This window comes from Akebia trifoliata, chromosome 2 (assembly GCF_017979445.1).
Source record: "Akebia trifoliata isolate Shusen 1 chromosome 2, ASM1797944v1, whole genome shotgun sequence".
In the NCBI taxonomy this organism is placed as follows: domain Eukaryota; kingdom Viridiplantae; phylum Streptophyta; class Magnoliopsida; order Ranunculales; family Lardizabalaceae; genus Akebia; species Akebia trifoliata.
In genome coordinates this window covers 9,793,164-9,816,156 of record NC_141376.1, presented here as the reverse complement: position 1 = coordinate 9,816,156, position 22,993 = coordinate 9,793,164, and the positions used below count along the sequence as shown (strand labels likewise).

The window sequence follows — 22,993 nt, the reverse complement described above, 5'->3', positions numbered from 1 at the left end:
TCACATTGTCTCTGCGACCAGCTACCAGCAGCTACGACCGACTGATCTCTCTCTTGCGGTTGTGACCTACAACAGGTTCCTCTCTCTCTTTCTCTCTCTCCGACTGTGGCTATGATTTACGATCAAACCATGGAACCGAACCGAAGTAAGGTCGGTTTGGATTGGTTCAGTTCTAGAACAAATCAGTTCGGTTATGGTTCTCATACGATGGAATCGATCTTGATCGGTTCGGTTCTGATTTTGCTTTAATCCAAACCAACCCGAACCAAGTTGCACCCCTAGATAAAATAAAAGAGTTGCTATTGCCACACCAAGTTGAATTCCATAAAAGGTGAAAATCAGAACTGACACGAATTTGACGTGGATAAAATAAAAGAGCTGCTATTGCCACACCAACTTTTCTTAATACCGCACCAAACTTGTTAGCAAAAGTTGATGCGGTAATAGTAACTCTCTAAAATAATTCTTGGTAGGAGTTTTACATATTAAATTAAATATTAAAAAAATTAGATAACTGACGAGGTGTTAGTGTTACCTGTAACTTGTGGTGGGGACTGGGCAGGGGGGAGTGGCTGACAAGTTGAAATGGTACCAACCTGAAGCTGCGTCTCTCGTTCTTTTTCTTGAGACTCGCATCGCAGTGGACTTTGACAAATATCTCGGACTGGGTTTACAGCTGTGAACCAAAACTCCTCATTTTAGTTGACTGTGTTAGTTACAATATTCAAGAAAAGAAATAAAATAAAAAATTTCCAACTGATTTATTGGCTTGTTACCACGTGGAATTTAAAGGAGATGGTTGTATCAAAATTTTGAAGCGGATGGTAGCTTCAAATTTGTTTCCTATTAAAAGCAAGGCTTAAGGAACACGAGACCCATGTCACGTGAGGAACCAACGCACACAGCATTCTCGGCTAAGATGTCTCCCTCCCATCACACAAGTGGGTTTGTTGCTAGTCAAGTCAGCTCCTCCTACTCCATCACCTTCTTGTCTCATTATTATTATGTTTTTTCAACACCTTTTATTCTCTAATAATTTGGTACAGTTGGGATGCACGTGCAAGCGTATTTCACGGAATTCATACTTATGCATGTTTTCTTCTCTTTTCTTTTATCTATTTAATTAATGGGTTTTGCCTTACTAAGGATTTCTCCCTTACTAAGGGCTCTTTTGGTCTCACCTCGTGGTAAAAATATGATACAATACTTCAGGATTTTAGAGGACGAAAATTTATGAATTTTGAAATAAATAATAATTCAGAAAAAATTATTTTTTAATGTTGAATTTAAAATTTAGGAATTATGTGACAGTTCATTAGTCATTCACTTTCAAAAACTTGGATCTAATTCAAAAGATTTTTTATTTTACTTTTCTATCTGAGTTTTTTATGAAAATCGACGGGTTCAAGACTTTAGTGTTGGATTCTTGATGCGTTAGTAATCTATTTGAGTAAAACCACCCTTAATAAGAGTCAAAATCTTACTATGTCAGTAAGGAAAGAATTTCACTTTTGCTAACATGTTCCTAAGGGCACACGATGAAGGTGCATTATTTGAAGAGTTATAAATTGACTTGGAAAAGCCTATGCCGTCTTGATGTGGTTGATGTGGCAAGTGCAAGTAATCATAGATTTTTCTTTGGGATACACAAGGAAAAAGATCTACAATTATGTACACTTGCCACTTCAGCTACGATATCACCGCACGTTTTAACAGTTAGTTTATCATTAGTCCATCTTGAAAATAATTATTTGAGGGTATTTTTCATAAGAATTTTTTGGGTTGTGCTGGAGTGACTTAAAATTTTACATAGCTTCATACTTTACCAATGTGGAGGTGTAGGTGAAACCATATTTGCTTTCCATTTGTATCTCGATGAAAAACATCTTTGATTTCATATGCACATCTAGTTCAGCAAAATGTGAATCTACTGAATTTTTTTAAGACAATTTTGATAAGAAAAATCAATTCCCACGACGTATTTAATGCACTTAGCATGTGCCCTTAAGGCACAATTACTAGAAGGTGGTGCGTGCAGACACACATGCATCTGCAGGCTTATCTGTAATTTATAATATAAATTAAAGGGAGGTTTTAAACATTATATTGTAAAAAAAATGATATTTTTATAATTTTGAAAACTAACTAACCTAATCTTAGGGATTTGCAATTGAAATTTTCTTAACTTTTAATTAAAATGATCATGATTATATTAAGTTTAAATGTAAAGGTAGGGGAAATTTTGAAATCCAAATTTTGATGTCTAATTACTTTTAATCTTCCTTCTCTCATTATAATAGTAAATGTATTTCAATTAGACATATTTACTTTAAATGGATTGTATTGGAGGAACAAGAATCAATTAACCAGTCCCAAACCTTTCGAGCAAGGCTTTATTGTTGTTATTGTTAGCAACATTATATATATATTATATGTTGGTGAGCTCCTAATAAGGATTTTAATTTTTCGGACTCTTATCAATAGCACATCATTGAGATCGATTGAGAGGAATTGTCCAAGTTGTCTCACATTGGATAAGTTGAATTGCTTTAAAATGTGCTAATATTTTTAAGCTTCTTTGTGAGAATAAATTTTGTATTCATTGTCTCTTTGAGTAGTTTGAAGAAACGAAAACTATTGTCGGTCTCTCCAATGTCATACCTGATGACTACGGTCACCTATAAGTTATTCTTCTTCAATATGAGAGATTAATGAGAGACGAGGATTTTTTTCCTAAGATTTAATCCTAATTGAAGAATCGGACTTCAACTTGGGTGACGGATTTGCAAGATCTAACTATAATCAAATATAAATTTACACTATCTAAATATTGTGCCCCCAACCCTCAATCTATTTGAACATTCTTGTTAAGAAACCCTAATCATAAAAGGGTTCCATCGCCTTACAGAATCAAGATCACTTCAATTGTAGAAACAAATATTGGTGGACAAGATCAGGAGATGATACGGGTCTTGGAAAATTCACTGTGATGAACGATTCACATTGATTATCTCGATCTATTTCCTCTGAGACAGGGATGACCCACTTGAGTTATCTCGACCTTGGACTAGTTTTAAAATCATAGGACCCGGATATAGGTTAGGGTTAGAAATTTTTAAAATTTTATACATTGAAATTGATGGGCTTATCAGGGGAAAAGCTTTGTAAGGCGAACACTTATGTCTTTAACATAAGGATTGTAGTTTAAGAATATATGTAGCCTACAATGATTCTCTTGAAACCTTGCTTTATCCTTTTTGTGTAAAAATATTTATGAACAAAAGAAAGAATAAATTATACAAAAGTGCTTAGAGGCCGACATTATCTTGAATAATAACAAGAAGAAGAGAATAAGAAGGAAAATGAAAGAAACATACAAGCAAAAGAAAAAGAACAAAGATAAAGAAAAAAAGAATAGAAAACTACAAACTAATCCAATCCCATTGGAAATTAAACAATATCTTAAAAGAACATTCCTTTACATTCCGTAGAATAATGTCGTGGATGTCCTCCTCTTTATCTTTGAAAACCCTTTAGGTTCTATCTTTTCAAATTCTCCAACAAATGTAAAATGAACCAAATCCCAAATATTCCACCCTCTCAATTAGAAACAAATGATTTTCCAATTCCAATACAATCAACTACATTTGTGATTTTTTTTTTTTTTTTTTAAATATTCGGGTTAAGAAAAAAAAAATCCGCAACCAATATAGTAATTAATTCTCTATCTTTGAAGCAAATCAGAGTTAGGTATAGGAGATAATCTTATAAAAAGTAGTAGTTGTTGGTAAGAACTTAATTTGAGAGATCTTAGCATTCTCTCTCTCTCTCTCTCCCCTGCCAAACAATATAGTAATTAAATCAATTAGGCACAAAAAGGTCTTCTTCACCTCAATGAAGAGAGATATAATTGCCTGAGAAAGCATTTGATCATCCATTGCCAATCTCCCATCCATCTAATGATGTGAGAAATAGCAAGAAAGAGAACCTCTTGGAATTGAATCCATTGAGAACCAAAACCAAATTGATAAAAACCGAGAAATGAAACAATTTAAAGAGAACTTTGACAATTTAAAGTTTTGATTCCATTGATCGAAGCAACAAAAGAGTTGTTGTGGGTGGGGATCCAGACATGGATGGCCAATCGAGTGTGATAATAAGAGTTTGAGAATTGGAACCGAGGAAAATTAATGATTTTTGGTTTGGGTTCTGCTTCACATAGGAACTAAACTAGAATGGAGCCATTGATACCCCTAATAAGTATAGTATGATTAGTATTCAATTGTATTCTAATAAAAAAAATATATATCATCACCATGAAGATAGTACGCACATGTGGATGGAAGTACTACAACTAACATAAGCATTACATCCCATGATGAACAAACAATGGTGGTAAAATCACTAGCATTGGCTCATACCACTTGAAAAAAGTCTTTAGACATCACTTTTCAAATGATGTATATGAGAAAAAGAGATGTTTATTCTTCAAAAAATGCATGTAAAAAAAGGTTTTGTTTAGACATCGATTTTTTTTTTCAAACTGATGTTTAAAGATCCAACATAACCAATGTCTAAAGTTATACACCTTTTGTGCAATCCCTCTCCTAGCGAAAAATGCACTTTCAATTTAAAATTTGATATCTATTTAAAAGAAAGTGATTTCTAAAGTATTTTTTGTAGCACCTCTATCTTGCAACACAACACTAGACAACTAGTGAACGAGGTGTAGTATACTAGTTGCTCTTTAGGTAATTGTCAATTCGTATAGGAGAATAGTGGCACCATCTTTAAATTGGAAGTCTAAATTTATCGTTGGTTCCTTCTTCTTTTTTAATCTTCATGGTCTAAGAGAAACACAAACAAAAATATCACAATTTTTTTTTTGACATTTTTGAACAATAAATTTTGAAAAGATTTATTTTTGATTAGTGAAAAAGATATTTTTTTTATTGATTATAAAAATAAAATTAAGTAATATATAACCATTCTTATAAATAATCTGAACTTCAACCCAACATGTCAACCAACTCAACTGAGTTTTGAGTCTAAGCCAGCTGATTATATACAACCTGGTTGCTCCCTTTTGAATTATTTCATGGACAGATGATAAAATATTTTTAAAAATATATTATATAAATGGTAAAGGGAAAAAAAACCCCACAAGGGGTAACGACCAATATTTTAAGTTTATAATACATAAATAACTAAATTTTAATGATTTAATTGAGAATAAAGGCCAATTTGATCTTTTAAAATAAGTAATATTTTATTGTCCAACTATACTCAATCGTTACAAGATGAGGGCATTCTTATGAATTAAAATAAATTATTTTGTAGAAATTTTGTAACAAAGTTGACAAGTATAAGGTCTTAGAGAGAGTTGGTTTAATTTGAAGAGAGAACATGTATATAGTACATGGGTTTGGGTTCTGCCGGGTAAAAGATTGAATATTCCATGCACATTGGAGATTCCAACAATTTTATGATTAAAAAAAATTTATGTAAAAAGAGCTTTCAAATATTTCTGATTTTATTTTGTCAACAAATTTCAATATCATCACATATGGGACACAATTTAAAGATCACAACAAAAATCTCAAGAAAGAAAGAAATCTAGCTAACAAGCATCACTGAAAATGAAGCCAAGGATGAGTAAAACCTTTTCCCTGAATTTTTACAAACATTATCCATTGAAACATATATGCTTCTCTTCTCTAGGCCAGTAATTTTATGTAAATATCACATGGCCTTATTAAGTTTCTATGGATAAAGAGAGCTCCAAGTCTTCTAACATCAAAATATGATTTCCCAAAGGCAATACTCGCATTCCACGTTCATTAACGACGCTAAAATGCTTGTATGGTTCTATTAAGATTCTGGTTTCAGTAGCTCTGTATGACTTTGTATGTACCCTACTGAATCCAATGAGCTGTTTTTGTGGTACACCTTCGAATACTCTGGGTGATCTAGAGAACAACATCACGACGTTGCTGCCATCCATGTCCCCATTGTTTATCACCGAGATATGTGCATAAAATTTTAATGCATCACAAGAATCAACCTTGTCAATGTGAATATAATCAAGCCCATCGCTTATTTGGTTGTGTATTCTTATTGGGACTAATCGTGATAGAAGAACCCGACAAGCTTAATTTGTTGGGTATCGATTTGAATTTGTAAGTATATGTGAAATAGCTCAACCCATGTCCAAATTCATATATTTTTTCTCCGGTGTAAAATCAGTAAGTTCGTCCGGGGTAATTGCGTGAAGGATCAGCCCACATTCTCATATCAGTCATCGGAACATTGGTGAACGACTCGGGATACCAAGTCACTGGAAGTCTCCCACCTGTTTCATTCCAAATATTACATCAAATGTTTTTGGAGAAATATCAAGTAATTTAGTATAATTTGATATATAATTGGGCAACTAACCAGGATTGAATTCTCCAAAGATGACTTCTGCAAGTGCTTGCTCACCAGCTTCACCCGGGCATCCAACCCAGAGAATGCTTGCAATTTGCGGATTTTCTTTGGCAAACGAGACATCGATAGGTCCCCCACCTGTAAGGACTAGTATCACGGGCCTTTTGCTTACAAGGGCAACAGCTGATATGAGGTCCATCTGTTTACCTGGCAATAGTAGGCTGTCGCGGTCATGGTCTGCAGTTTCTTGAGATAAATCCCCCCAGCAACCACAACAACGACATCTGCCTCTTTAGCCATACCTACAGCTTCTTCAAACCCATCGTTAGATATACATGGCACGTCAAGGCAACCAGCAGCGTAAGATGTCTTGGCTATGTATGCCTGAAGTCCCTTAAAGAAGCTTTTTGGATTACAAGGAGTACCTACAAAGTTAAGAAATCCCTTAGAATTACCGTGCAAAGTTAAAGATCCGCACCCAAATAACAATATTATACCTGATAGTCGCAATCCAATTTGCTCGTATCGTTTGCCATCGAGCCAATAACAGCTAATGAGGCAATTTGGATCTTATTTAGTGGCAAGAGCTTGTTATCATTCTTCAGAAGTACAATGCCTTGCCTCGTGGCTTCAAGGCTAAGTTGCCTATGTCCCAAATTTCGGAACCTCCCATTCCCAGGGTTTCCATAAAAAAAACCCAAGACGAAGTAGAGTTGAAAATAGATTGAAAAGAGCTCGATTTATGTCATGATCTTGGATCTTCCCTTGATCAAGAGCAGATTGAGTATATAGAAGCAAATACGGCCCACAATGGAGATCCATTCCTGCTCATAGAAATCCATATCATTATACTATCATAGTATTACTACGAGAATTCAATAAGGGTCTGTTTGATTGCACATGGAAAATAGGTAGAAAAATGATTTTCCATGGAAAATGTGATTTTTAGGCATTATGTTATGTATTCTCCCCCCTCTTGCAATCCGCTGCACTACTTTTATGTTGGGCCAACCCTAAACTTAGATTGGACGTAACTTTTAATCCAACCATCCATTTGGCTCTTGTTATGTACGCTTTTAAGATAGTTCGCAAATATCTATCCATCTACATTATAAATCGATACAATATAAAAGTGATCATTACAATATTAAAGTGATTGCTATATGATTAAGGCTGTGCCAATCCTGAACTTAAACAGTGCACAATTTTTATCCGACTATCAATTTTGCTATTATATATGCTTTTAGGGTAACTTGCGAAGATTTATCCATTTACATTAGTTGATAACTTCGATTTTATAGATGGTGAGGAGGGAGGAGAGATTGGGCTCTAGTTGAGATTGGGAAGTGATGTGTTGCAAAAGGTGTAGGAGTTGTGATATGGGGGATTACAGGGTATCTGAGGGTATGGGTTTCCCTTAATTGGTTGAGATATTGATGAGATTGTGACGATTTGCAAGAAGAACAAAAGTCTCCATAAGGTTGACATCTCGAAGGGACAGAGTTGGCTGTTGTTGAGTAAAGGTTGGTTCTTAGTTTTTGGATGGATAAGTTGCCCCATTGGCTGGACATATATATAGATGGAATTCGGATTCATGATTTATGCCAAATGAATCATTAAAATATATATATATATATATATATATATATATATATATATATATATATATATATATAGAACAGCGTTCCTAAGACTCATATTGGGACTCACATTGCGACACACCGTTTTGTCTTATATGGGCAAAAATATTTGGAATGGGCTGATTTTTTGTGAGGATGATCTCTATGGTGAGGAGATCATCCTTGCCAAAAATCAGCTCATTATGAAACTTCTAGACCGTCCAATTTTTGTTAAAAAATTATAGACCGTCCAATTTTTGTAAATCAATTTTGATGGGGTTAGAAGTTTTGGAATTGGATGATTTTTTGCCAGGATGATCCCCTCATCACAGAGATCATCCTCACAAAAAATCAGCTCATTCCAAACATTTTTGCCCATATAAGACAAAACGGTGTGTCGCAATGTGAGTCTCAATATGTGTCTTAGGAACGTGACCCATATATATATATATATATATATATATATATATATATATATATATATATATATATATAAATAAAGTAAATCTTACTAAAAAACGAAGGATCTCACTTACTAAAAAACGAAATTAAATAAAGTAAATCTTAGACCTATTATTAGAAGAAGAAAAAAAGGGACGTTTGTTATTAGTGAATACAATGATAATATCTTAATAGCAGAGGTTAGAGATAAAGACACAATGGGTTTACACATATGTAAGTGTGATAAACTTAGAGGTCCAACTCAAAACCAATTGGCAATAAGTGAAGAAACCTAGCAGTTTACAAGGAGAGAGACAAGGCAATTTGCAATTTGTGTCCGATGTGGGACTAAACTCAATATGACCCTGCACGTGTGGGACAAGCTGGGCCGAGGCAGGTAGAGATATGAACTACGTGACGTGGAGGAGGACCCCACTTTGATACTATGATAAATTTGGGGGTCCAACTCAAAACCAATTGACAAAAAGTAGAGAGGCCCTGGAGTTTATAAGGAGAGAGACAAGGCAAATTGTATCCGATGTGGGACTAAACTCAACAAAGTGCATATCGGTGAAAATAATTTTTTTTGCTCAGGCTTTTTTCCTTACAGATGGCTCACCGTGGCATAAGATGCAAGTCTAACGAGGGTAGTTTTGTAAATTGGGGATGCCATTCAATACACTTGGGCTCATGTAATTGACTGATCCTGATCTTGTGTGAGATTCGTGACAAAAAAGTTTGTGAGCCAAAAAAACATTTCTTCGTGACACAATCATCGAAGGCTATGGTAATGAGCACTTATTTAATTGGAATCAAATCGAGACCTGAATCGATCAGAGGATTCAAGTTCCCTTCTTATTGGAATCGACCGGAGTCGGTTCTCTTGAAACCGAACCGAAAACCAATAAAAACCAATAAAATTTGGGAATTGGAACCATTTAAAGAGAAATTTTCTTATAGTTTTGGTTCTGATTTCTTTGATGTGAGAATTGGAATCGAAATCAATAGGAATAAAACCAAGAAAAATTAACGATTCTAGTTCTAATTTTTATAGGAGCCGAATAGGAATAGGCCCATTCACACACCTAGGTATGACAGTAAGGGATAAATTGACATCACAAAATAAATGGAAAAAAGAGCTATTGAGATTTCACTCCCCCTCCCTAACGCTCCATTTGAATTGAGAGAAATAGAGAGAAGAGACCAGAAAGGAACGACTTTTCTCTTCATTTCTCTTGTTTGGGAAGTTAAGTGAGGAGAAAAGAAAATGTTAATGGAGAGAGATTAAGAGAAAGTAGGATAGAAAATGCTCAATTTTGTTCTTCCCCCAAATTAGAGAGATTTGAGAAGAAAATGAGAGAATGAGAACAAATTTCAAACAGGGTGGAGAGAAAGTTACTTGCTATTATGTTCTTTTCTCTTCTCTCCATATCTCTCAGTCGAAAGTCCAAACCGAGTGTAAGGCTTGTTTGGGCCCATATGACTTGCCATGTTAGCCAAATAACACCGCACCCTCCAGATTCCATGGCCTAGATCAGATTTAAAAAATAAAATTAAAAAGATTTTTATTTATTTTTTTAATTTTTAGCTTAATCAAAGAAATTGAAAATGGGTGGCAGCATTCCAAATTTAAAATTTAAAATTTAAATCCAACAATTAAAATTTTCCATTTTGATTTTGTTTTTGTTTTTGTTTTTATGAAGATTCTTACATTTTTTTTATCCTTGCGGTCCAAAGCTAGGATCTGTGCCTCAAACATTGTGGCGGATGAAGAGAATTTCACTTGCATGGCCGAATTAAATAGTATAATGATGAAATTAGAAAATTATAAATAATAAGAGGATTTTAGAAGAGTGATTTTTTATAAATAAAAAATAAAATAAAAATGAGAGGATTCAGAAGAAAAAATCTTTAAAATGGAGAAAGAAAAGTTTATCGATTTCTTGCAACTCAAACTCCGAAAGTGAAGAATGAATACAAATCATAACAATTAGTTTCATGCCATTTTGACCAAAAATAACTTTTATTTAGAAAAATCCCTAAAATTATCAAGTAAAATTGACTTGACTCGGTGAGTTTTAAAATTTTGATTATTTGAAGCGTATAACAAGGTAGTGGAATGGTGAAAGAGTTTTCTTTCCTAAGAATTGATATATAAAAGAGTAAGTATAACCTTACTAATTTTGTAAGATTTCAAATCTTATTTAAGGGTCATTGAGTTCACTTGTGTCATCTTAAAACATTAACCGATGCCACAAAGATGTAGAGGACAAAAGTCTAACAGCTTTGAAAAAAAAAACTTAAAAAATATTATTTTTCACTGTTAAATTTTAATTTTAAATTTGTGAGTTCAATGACCATCCATTTTAAAAACCTTGGATCAAGCCCCAAAATAATTTTATTTTGAAACTGAGATTTTCCATGAAATCTAGAGGGTTGTGGTGGTGGATTGCCAATTTGGTAATCCATGTTCAACTAACCTTAATAAGAAAGGTTCAATATACAAAAACTCTCTTGGAGTGCTGACAACTCCAAAGGAACCTTACTTTATGAAATTTGTTACTCAATAAACCTTACTTTATGAGTCCGACTAACCTTAATGAGTTAGTAAGGATTTCATCCTTATTAAAGGTCCTTGGGCTAATCCTGTGACATCCAAAAACATAATTCGATGCTTCACAGTTGTAGAGGACAAAATCCTATGAAATTTGATTTTTTTTTTTAAAGGTTAATTTTAACTGTTGATTTTTAATTTTAAAATTTGGAGTTAAGTGGAAGTTTGGTAGCCATCTATTTTCAAAACCTTGATCAAGTCTGAAGGAAATTATTTCTTGAAATATTTATTTATAGAGTTTTTCAATGAAATCTAGAGGGCTGTGATGTTGGATTACTAAATCTTCCTAAGTTAGGAAGAAAAACGTTTCCCTTCCCTTATCAAGTTTGTTACCATTACATCAACAGCTCGTTTTTAAGATGGGGTTAAGTGTATAAAAATATGGTAAAATACTCCGAGAGCTTTCTCAGGATACCCTTGTATTACGAAAATGTGATCATTCCCATTTTGGGAATTAAAATGAATCGTAAGCCAGAATGGTAAATATGTGAAAAGTTGGTCTTGTTTACGTAAATATCTCAAGTTAAAAAATCATTGAAGAATAAAGAAACTAAAGATCCTTTTATCCGTTGGTTCATCAAAGTTCCAAACTATCTTTCCCATTTTTCCTTTAAGATGTTAACCATGTGTAGCTTGACACCATTTTTTTTCAAAAAAAAAAAATCTACTTAGTTGATAAAATCATTTTTTGATCTTCATCAAATTTAAAGAAGTTAATAAATTTCTTTATGGTAATTTCAAACTATTGATATTATATGATTTTGTGATGGATACATAATAAGAATTCTAATATTTATAATCTTTCTAATTTCATCTTCATATTTGTTTGGCCCCGGCTAGTGAAAATCACTGGGTCCGCCCTTGATTATAAAATTGTTAAGAAGGTTTTCATCCACGAATCTATAAATAAGAGAGAAAACATCAATGAACTTGGATCATATACACCTAGGGAGGAGAGTTGAATCCCCACTCCCATGCACCCCGCCGCTTGTCACATAGATCTCTCATTAGATGATAATCTCTTTCTTTTATTGTATTAATTGAGAAATCTATATGATAATATTTAAGGTGTAGGAGTAGGGTTTTAACCCTCGTCCTTGGTGTTATATGATCCGAACTCAAAAATCAATATAAAGGTATCAACTAACTTTGTTAGATAGGTCTGCTCAGTAAATCTCTCCATATTCTATCATTCATGATCCCACATAAAGATAATCAAGTTGTATGATCTAATAAATTAATATTGGAAGAGATTACAAAACATTTCATCTAGTGAATCATCGGTTCTGAGATATATATATATATATATATATATATATATATATATATATATATATATATATAGGGTCAGGTTCAAGGGCCATATGAGAAAACATATGTAAAAACTTTCGTTTTTAATAAAATTTTAAAATATGGGTTAGAAATTTTGGATTGAGCTGATTTTTTGTGAGGATGATCTCTATGATGGGAAGATCATCCAAAAAAAAAAATCAGCCCAATCTGAAACTTCTAACCCCATTAAAAGTGATTTAGAATGTGGACCGTCGATTTTTTCCAATTTTTATCACTAATTTGTAAATCACTTTTGATGGATTTAGAAATTTTTGATTGAGCTGATTTTTTGTGAGGATGATCTTTTCATCATAGTGACCATCCTTGCAAAAAATCAGCTCAATCCAAAACCTCTAACTCTTATTTTGAAAAACAAAAGTTTTTTCATATGTTTTCTCATATGGCCCTTGAACCGCCCCCATATATATATATATATATATATGATGAGCGGGATGTGATTGTGATAGACTTTACAAACAGACAATGACCAACGGTAATATAATGAATATGCATTTGATGACATTAACGATTCAATTAGCATGTTGAATAATTGATATTATATATTAACTTCTAACATCTAACTCTTTGCTTAGAAAGGAAAAAAAAAAGTTACTTTCATTCAAAGGTGGATTGATTTGATAATTTTTTAAATAAAAAAAATATAGATGATTCACTCGCATTTCAACAAAAAGTATTTATGATTCCTACACACTTTCACATCAAGAAAGGAAGATATGAGGTATAATATCTTGAGGTCACTTCAACATTATTGTTCGATTGAACGGTTAATAAATTTGTTGAGGTTTCAACGTCATTTAGGTAAAAAAAAAAGGAGAGCCATCATATCCACTTGCATTTCTTATCCTCGTAACGGATTATGATTTAGCGTGTTATTTTGTCATTAGTCTTATCATAAATCTTGTGGTTGTACTTGTTTCAACTTAAAAGATACGCATCTCGAGGACTAAAATATGGTGAGAACAGTGAGAAGATTAAACACGTCTCATGAAAATTATCTTATCCACGTTTCCACGTAATGAGAGAGATAATATATTTCTTGGCATTTTGACATTTCAAAGCTCTTCATGGTTACGTTTCTTTCCTTCTTTTAATATCAATTTGATGTCTTATTTATGGGGCCGATTACTTGCACACAAACCTAAAAAAATGGTCCCCCCTTTTTATTTATTTATTTTTTTATAATATCTATTTTAACAGACTGTTTGCACTTCAATACATAATCTTTTAGGGTTTAACATTTATTTTTTATTTGTAACTTTGTATTTTCTATTTGTACACTATTTTACTCGTGTTCTCTTTGACTTCAATTTAAGGTATTGATTTTCTAATTTTTGTTTAGAAATTAATATAAACTTGCGTATTTCAAGGGGATGCAATTTTGTAAACATGGTTTCGAAAAGACAAAGTATTTTTTTTGTAAAAATTACTAAACCAATAATAATTTTTATGGGCATAGTTGAGGAAGAGAATTTTTCTTTTTTTTTTTAAAGAAAAAAGGAGTGCAACACTTTTCAAATTATTTTTGTAGCGTATTCATCCAAATGGAGTGCAAAGGGGAATTTTTAAATTATGGAGTGCAACTGGTTATGAGTGGTGTGCAACTAGTCGGTCCCCTTATTTATTTAGTCAATTTTTTTGACTTAATTGAATAAATTTTGATCACCCACATTTTGAATTTTTTAGTTCCTTTCTTTACAAGCAAATGTTTCTATCAATATGTTTCTATCAATAGCTATCTCTCAAGTCCTCAAAGGTACTTGGACTGACCTAAATCTTTTCTCTTCTATTCTTTGTGATTTTTCAGAGTTACATCCTAACAAGGCATTGAATTTTTTATTTTAAAGTGTATTCTCATAAAATAAATCAAGTTATGCATCATAATCTTAAATTTTCAATAAAATTCCCAAAAATAAATATTGATTTTGGGATTTTGTTTACATGTGCCCTTAGGGCACACAATAGAGTGTAATAAATGCACTTAGGAAATTGGAATCTGAACAAGGGTGGAGTCAAGATTTTACTCATGTGGGTGCAACGTAAGAGTGGACATTTTTTCTGAAAGTAACAAAAATCGTAACATAAGAATGGAAACTTTTTTGTGAGGGCAACTAAGAGTGTAAAACAAATTGTGAGGGCAGTAGCTGTAGATTTCTTTATCCGTCAAATATTATTTGTCGCAATAGCTCATTACTTCATAGAAGGTTTAAAAATTCTTCTGGGAGCAAGTGCCTCCCATTTCCCCAACTCTAAATCTGCCCCTAAATCTGAGGGTATTTTCAATACAAAATCCAATTTCCAAAGTGTATTTATTGTATTTTAATGTGTGCACATTAATTTTGATATTTATTTAAAAGAAGAAAAGAAATGATGAAAATTTTACAAAATTAACAAAATAAACATTTAGTGACGCTTTTGTATAATTTACTTTTGATGGTAGAATTTAGTAATGCATTTTGGGAACAAGAAGTGGTTCAATTAATTATCAAATGTTTGATGAAGACTATTTCCTTATGTGACCATAACTCCTTACTTAACAAGTGGGTCTTTCTCAATTCTCATAAATGTATGGTGGCTTTGTTTCATTAGAAGCACTTTTTAATAGAGTCGTGATGAATGCAAGCGGTCTTGGTACTTTTTAATCATCCTTATCTCTATTTTTCTATAAGGATTGTTTCAAAAGAGGGAGAGAGGACTCGATTTCACTTTCTCATGAGATTGACACGGAAAATGAAATCGATGTAAGTGTGTATTTTTAAACAAGATTGGAAAATTAGCCATCAAACACTAAAAAATGCAATTCCATGAAAAATGTATTTCCCACCAATTTGTCATCACTAATTAAACAATTAGTGCATCTTGGGAAAATTGGGGATGCAAGTAAACTTTATTTTGAAGGTCTAGCCCATTCAGTATGGCTCGAATCAAACTCAATCCCACTTGAGCACCAAAATTAAATGATTTTTTAATGCATTTTTTTCAGGAAAATGTGGTTTCTGACCTAATTTGAGGCTGACTCCAATGAATTTTCATATCAACTCAATCTGGGTTTCTGATTTGACTCAACGAATTGATTTATCAAGTTTTTTATGACATTAAAATCTAAATGACTCGATTTGACTCAGCCAAGTTTCGAGTCGACTAGACGAGTTTTAAAACTATGGTTAAATCCCAGTAAAAGGGTAAAGTCATTTAGCTCCCTATAAAATACATCATTCAGACGTTACTTTTTCTTTTTTCAATTTTTCTTACAGTGCGGAAGCTAACCAGCTCTTATTCTTTTGAATCCGACTAGCCTTACTAAGTTAGTAAGGATTTCACCTCACCAAGGTCCCTGGGCTCACCTTGTGACAATCCAAAACATGATATGATGCTTGTGGCCCATATTTATTTTATTAACTTTGAAGAAATTTTTTTTTCTACTTTTCACTATTAAATTTCAATTTTAAGTTTGGGAGTCATGTGGTCATTCATTTACAAAATCTTGGATCAAATTCAAAAGAAATTATTTTTTGATAAAAAAAAAAAAACGAGATCTAAGTTTTTCAAAGAAACTTAGAGGACTATGGTGTTGGATTATTGATGTGGTAATTCATTTGAGTAAAATGATCTTAAGGCTTAAAATCTTATTAAATGTGTGTTTAGTAACACTTCCGAAGTCTGAATAGAGATGGTCCATCTTTAAAATTCAGATTTCAAAGTTTTATTTTCATTTCAGATTTTAGACTTTAGAATTAAAATTCGAAAGTTTTGAATCAACAATAGGAGATACTGGATGAAAATTCTGAAGTCTGAATTTTAATTTTCAAGCTTTAGACTTTAAAAGTGTTGCCAAACATAGCCTAAGTACGGAAAATGTTTCCTTATTCTTTTCTCTTTATTTCTTCTCTCTTTTTTTTTCTTTTAATTTATTAATTTAATTTTTATCTTTTTTTGCTTTATACTTTGGAAGCTAAACAAAGCCCACATGAGCTGTTTTCTCTTGGTCCCTTTCTCCACATTATGGACTAAGAGACCCTACTATCTTACCAAGATGTACGAGTCCCTCTGGGGAATCACTTCTTAGAGAAGACTCACTCTTCACTTTCTTGGATTCACCTACTAAACTACTCAAGATGTTAAGTGAACCGCTGCGTAGACTTAAAAGATCACTATTCTTCTCTTTAAATTACGTATACTTTGATTTGTTAAAGATTATCTTCTCCTTCATCTTCTCTTTCACTTGTCCCCATCTTTAATTATTGGATCATCTTTTACTACAACTATATTGCAACTAATGCAACTTTATTGGGATTTTTATTTTTCAATTCCTTCCTTTACAATTTTGAATTTTCAACACCGATGCCATCTTAATATTGTTCATGATTGAGCGGGTTTTTTTAATGTAAATTGTCCTTCACATTCATTCATCCAAGATCTGATACGACTTTCTCTATTATTCTAAAAACATTTCTCGGATCCACCATATTTTTTTTTTTTGTCTTTTTCATTTATATGATTAATTTTTAATAATTTAAATATTTATCATCTAAATAGAAATATGACCTTGTGATTATGCATCTTCAAAATCACTCCTTAGAGAAGAATCACTTGAATTTCAAGGATTTAAACTACTCAAGATGTGATGTGAACCTGACCCCTCTGACTTGAAAGATAGTTAATCCTTCCTACTAATGCGACTTCATTGCAATTTTGATTTTTTCAATTCCTACCTTTACACTTAATTTTCCGTTCTCCATCACTATCAATAACTATACATTGCATAGGATGAGGTTGATTGTTGTGATTTTTTCATGAATAATACCCACTCCAACATTAGCTTAAGCTTTCCTATTTAATCACGACCTTAATAGCAATCATATAATCAGATGTGTTAGAGGTTAACAAAACTAGTCCATCGATGCAAAGCTCAATCAATATATATATATATATACAATCTACTAATATATCTACAACGTGTTTTGTCCTATGTGGGTTAAAAGTTTCAGATTGAGCTGATTTTTGGTGATGATAATCTCTATGATGAGGGGATCATCCTCACAAAAAATCAGTTCAATCCGAAATTTTTTACCTCGTTAAAAGTGATTTACAAAAAATGGACAGTCCACAAATTTTCAACTCATAAATATGGGGTTAGAAGTTTTAGAATTACCTGATTTTTGGTGAGGATGATCTCCTCATAATAGAGATCATCCTAAAAAAAAATCAGCTTAATCCCAAATTTTTAGCCCACATAGGACAAAACACGTTATAGATATATGTGTACACAAATCGGTTATGGACCACAGGCCCAAACAGCAGGGATGTGTAATGTTTGGTATGTGGTGCCCATAAAAAAAACAAAAAAGACTAGGTAAGCCATGATAAATCCTTGTGGATGGTCAAAGAGGGCCTTAAACTCAAGACCTTTCCCTTTTTGGATAGATGCCTTGGACATTGCTTCCGGTGCTCGTTGGTTTGTTTTGGTCGAATTATGTAATCATATAATATAGGCTTTTGAAATATTTTGAGCGTCAACCAAAAAGAAAAAAGTTTAAAATAAAAAAAAAAGAGATCTATTTTATCTACTAACTTCAAATATCATAAGGCACAAATTACAAATGATTGCTTGGGCTTTACAGATAGCCATAGTCACAATATCCTTAAGAAAACTATACTGATATATTATTGTAAGAAAGAAATCTGGCTGATGGCCACCCCTGAAAATGAAACCAATGACAAGTTAATTCCTTCCCCCTGAATTGTTAAACAATCTACTTTGAACATATATCACTTCATACAAGTATCACATGGCCTTGCTACATTTCTACGGACACAGAGTGCTCCAAGTCTTCTAACATCAGAATATGATTTCCCAAAGGCAATACCCGCATTCCACGTTTATTTACAACGCTAAGATGCTTGCATGGTTCTATTAAGATTCTGGTTTCGATAGATCTGTACGACATCGTATGTACCCTATTGAATCCAATGAGCTGTTTTTGTGGTATACCTTCGAATATTTTGGGCGCTCTAGAGAACAACATCACAACGTTGCTTCCATCCATGTCCCCATTGTTTATCACCGAGATTTGTGCATAAAATTTCAATGCATCACAAGAGTCAACCTTATCAACATGAATATAATCAAGCCCATCACTTCTCTGGTATTGTTTGTTGATCTTATTGGGACTAATCATGATTGAAGAGCCTGACAAGCTTAATTTGTTGGGCACAGAGGTGAATTTGTAAGTATAGTTGGAATAGCTTAACCCATGTCCAAATTCATATACTTTATCTCCGGTATAAAATCGGTAAGTTCGTCCAGGGTAATTGCATGACGGATCAGAGCGCATACTCATATCGGTCATCGGCACATTGATGAAAGATTCGGGATACCAAGTCATAGGAAGTCTCCCACCTATATCATTATAATATTACGTCAAATGTTTTCGAAGAAGGATCAAATAAGTTCAATTTGATTTGAGTTAATTACTAACCTGGATTGACCTCTCCAAAGATGATTTCTGCGACTGCTTGCCCACCAGCTTCACCCGGGTATCCAACCCAGAGAATGCTTGCGATTTGAGGATTTTCTTTAGCGAACGAGACATCGATGGGTCCCCCACCCGTAAGGATCAGTATCACAGGCCTTTTGCTTACGAGGGTAACAGCTGATATGAGGTCTATTTGTTTACCAGGCAACAGTAGGCTCACCCGGTCAAGTTCCTCAGTTTCTTGAGTTAAGTCCAACCCAGCAACGACAACGACAACATCAGCCTCTCTGGCGATATGAACAGCTTCTTTGAACCCATCATTAGATATACATGATATGTCAAGGCAACCAGCAGCATAAGATGACTTTTGCACGTATGCTTGAAGTCCCTCAAAGAAGCTCTTTGGATTGCAAGGAACACCTACAAAGACAAGAAATTAGTCCCCTTAGAATGACCACGAGAAATTAAAGTTCGGTTACGGAACAACAACACTGTACCTGAGTAGCCCCCGCCCAATTTGCCTGCATCGTTTGCCATTGGACCAATAATAGCTAACGAGTTGATATTTTTCTTACTTAGTGGCAAGAACTTTTTATCATTCTTCAATAGTACAATGCCCTGACTCGCGGCTTCAAGTCCTAGTTTCCTATGTTCTTGAGTACATACATCCTTAGGTCCCAAATTTCCAAACTTACCCTTTCTGGGGTTTCCATCGAAAAGCCCAAGATTCATTAGAGTCGAAAATACATTGAGAAGAGCTCGGTCTATGTCTTGTTCTTGGACCTTCCCCTGATCAAGAGCAGATTGAGTATGTTGAAGCAAATACAACCCACACTCAAGATCCATTCCTGCTCATAGAAAGACAAGTCATCACAAGTAATCTAGGAGAATTCAATAAGTTACAAGATACTCCATTGAACCCAACCTGCTTTAAGAACAATTGCAACTGCATCTTCAGGTGACTCCACGTACCCATGCTCCTCCAATATTATCCGTATGGCATCACAATCAGACGTAATATATCTGCGTGTACATGTCATTTATAAGTTACAAACCTCATGACCAATTTAGTATAATAGAAACTGGTTTCTACTAACCCTTTGAAGCCCCATTCGGTTCGAGCTTGCGTTAAGAGATCCTCTCGAGCACACATGGGAACTCCATTTACCCGATTGTAAGCACACATCAAACAGCTTGCTTTACCTTCTTGGATGCAGCTTTGAAATGGAGGTTGATATGTGTCCATCATATCTTGCTCTGACACCTAAAAAATTATGTGAATTTGTATCAAATATCAATTGATCATCATTAGTATTTAATTATTTAAATATTTCTCATAAGAGGCATTTATTACCAGAGCATCAAAGCTATATCTACTGAAATTCTCCCACTTATCCAAATCATAAGCAGTGAAGTGTTTACAACAAGCAGAAACCATCAATCTACCATCACCACTCTCTCCTTGGAAACCTCTAACATACTCAATCGCATAAGCTGCAGCGACCAATGGATCTTCGCCAGATGTCTCTTGGCCCCTCCCCCATCTAGGATCTCTAAATATATTAATATTAGGTGCCCAATATGTCAATCCAGCTTGACCCACATTATACATGGCCCTTGCTTCCACGGCGATCGCTGATGCAATCTTGAACCAAAGACTTCTGTTGAAAGAAGCGGTGGTGACGAGCACTTGAGGAAAGCTGGTGGCAGAGGGAATTGACCCATTGAAGGAGACACCATAGCCATTGGTTCCAATTCCATGAAGTGATTCGGACCACCATTCGTACGCTGGTATACCGATTCTTGGTATGGCTGAAGCTCTACTGGATAGCTGAGTGATCTTTTCAGGGACAGTGAGGAGGGAAATGAGAGATTGGGCTCTAGTTGTGATGGGTAGTGATGTATTGCAAAAGGTGTAGGTGTTGTGATTTGGGGGATTACAGGGGATCTCGGGGTGTGGGTTCCGTGTTATCTGTCGAGACATGGAGAAGATTGTGAAGATTTGAAGGAAGAACAACAATCTCCATAGAGTTGGCATCTTGAGAGTTGAGAGACAGAGTTGCAGTTTTTCCAGTTAATTTCAGGATTGTTTAACTAAGGCAGGTTCCTATTATTTGGATGGATCAGTTGGTTTATTGGGTGAACATTTATAGGGTGAGGAATTGGGACCCATTAACTCATAAAAAATCACGAACATTTCATGAATATTTTTAATGAAAGAGAAACATAAATAAATGGAATATGATACATTTTGGACCCCATTACAACTTGAGTGGTGATAATATGACGCCGCCTACGCTCCCATCACAGAACCGTAAATCATTTGCTATTGGGATACGTAGAATTATAAAAAAAATTCTTGTGCATCCCGAGGCATTTGATCTACTGTTCTATGATTTTTTTGGGGGAGGGCTGTGTCATATTATCAAGGTTCTTTCAACTTACAAGTACAAATGGGGGCATTTGTTATGATTGTGTCCCTTCTGAGATAAAGATAAAGCATCCGACTAGCCTTGCTAAGATAGTGAGGAAAAGAGATCTTACAAAGTCTCATCCACCGTCAAAAAGGCCTCGAGATTAAATGGGAGTTCAATGGCCATCAATTTCAAATGTTTTTATTAGGCTCAAAAAAATTGTAATTTTAAAATATGATTTAAGCCATGAATCCAAGACAATGCGTTGTTATTTATTTGTAAATGTGTCATTCCATCAAGAATAGAAAAAGTGCTAGAGGGAGCTACATGAGGAAAAAAACATTATGTAGGATCCATTTACTTGAGACGATATTATGTTAAGGTGCAACGCATACTAGCAAAGATGGTTACAGAAACCCTATGATTGGCAACCAATAGAGGCTACCTAATTATTAGAGATAAAATTCTTCACATTTAGGGGATACTCAAAAATTTTGGGGTACACACTGATCAAGATGTGTTTTACTAAAGGATATTCTTCTCGAGTGAGATTAATGAATTTTAGTCTTCTTCTCTGATGAGATCGACAAGCTCCGATTTTCTTCTCTAGTGAGATTGACAAATTCAAATCTTTGTTGGAAGTTATCCCAACCTCTAGAGCTAGTGCATCTTCAACTTCTCGTATTTTTTTCATAATTTAGTATATTAATTATTGGCACCCCTTAACTTTTATTTATTACATCCCAATTAAAAATAAAGAAAATTTGTAAATGATTGAGAATAAGTATAAAAAAAAAAAAATTGGGATGTCAATAGGAACTCTATCTCGATTTTTTATGCTAGATTTTTATGTTTTGGGTTTTCGTTTTTATACAAACCTACTCATAATTGTAAACAACTATTGAAATTGTTTGAATGTTGTGTAATGATGAGATGATAATTTGGGGTGCCAATAGCAGTTCTCCATTAATTTGACTAAATATTTTTTGTACATATATTTTTAAATTGTTTACATATGATAAACATTGAAATGTCCACAAATTATATGATAAAACACTTTACCCTTAATTTGCGGAGTTGGTTTCCATCCACAAATTTGTTACCGTTGAGGTAGTTAAAGTTTGAAAGGGTCACATGGAAAAAACTTTGAAGCAGGCCATCCGCTTCAAGGAGGTATCTCAAATATTGATAAAAATAGGGATGTGAATTAAATACGAAAAATCACGTGTCTCGACGCTCACATGGCCTTCCAATGAGAACACCGAACACCTACTTTGAAACCAAACCAGTGGATGGAGACACCATTGACATGAGTGTTACCGACAATCATGACTTTGGATCCTATTTTATTGGAGCCGATTAGAATAGGATCTTGGAACCGAACCAATTGAAAATAAAAATTGATAAGAGCTGCGAATCAAAATCATTTAAGGAGGATTTTTTTTGGCAAATCCATTTCCATTAATTTGAGAACCAAAACCAATATGAATCAAAATCAATAAAATTTAACGATTCTAATTCCGATTTGTAATTGACCCATTGACAAATGGTTCACCAATTCATGTTGTGATAAGATCAAATGGTCACCATTAAGGATAATTCACTTCATGTTGAAACTTGAAATTCAATATTTTTTATTTTCATTTTGTT

At 33.8% G+C, this 22,993-nt stretch overlaps 1 protein-coding gene and 1 pseudogene across 2 annotated transcripts; both read right to left on the bottom strand.

The window, feature by feature from the left end:
* Nucleotides 1–5,579: 5,579 nt before the first annotated feature.
* LOC147409418 (putative beta-D-xylosidase 6) lies at nucleotides 5,580–8,027 on the bottom strand (annotated as a pseudogene). The gene is made up of 3 exons (XR_015183010.1): nucleotides 6,922–8,027; nucleotides 6,439–6,850; nucleotides 5,580–6,352 (listed from the first exon to the last, which is right to left on the bottom strand). The product of XR_015183010.1 is annotated as a putative beta-D-xylosidase 6 (transcript).
* Nucleotides 8,028–18,011: 9,984 nt separating this feature from the next.
* Nucleotides 18,012–21,063, bottom strand: LOC147409417 (putative beta-D-xylosidase 6). The gene is made up of 6 exons (XM_086428683.1): nucleotides 20,284–21,063; nucleotides 20,027–20,193; nucleotides 19,855–19,952; nucleotides 19,427–19,777; nucleotides 18,933–19,349; nucleotides 18,012–18,853 (listed from the first exon to the last, which is right to left on the bottom strand). The coding sequence occupies exons 1-6, from the start codon at nucleotides 20,965–20,967 to the stop codon at nucleotides 18,252–18,254; spliced, it is 2,319 nt and encodes a 772-aa protein (XP_086284809.1). The 5' UTR covers nucleotides 20,968–21,063; the 3' UTR covers nucleotides 18,012–18,251.
* Between the last annotated feature and the right edge of the window lie 1,930 nt (nucleotides 21,064–22,993).

Bases quoted from the DNA above. Each gene is read 5' to 3' on its own strand.
- LOC147409417 (XM_086428683.1), bottom strand. From the start codon at position 20,967: ATGCCAACTCTATGGAGATTGTTGTTCTTCCTTCAAATCTTCACAATC. The intron at 20,194-20,283 runs GTAATAAATGCC...ATAATTTTTTAG, and splicing joins GATATAGCTTTGATGCTCTG to GTGTCAGAGCAAGATATGAT. The intron at 19,953-20,026 runs GTTAGTAGAAAC...ATGTACACGCAG, and splicing joins ACCGAATGGGGCTTCAAAGG to ATATATTACGTCTGATTGTG.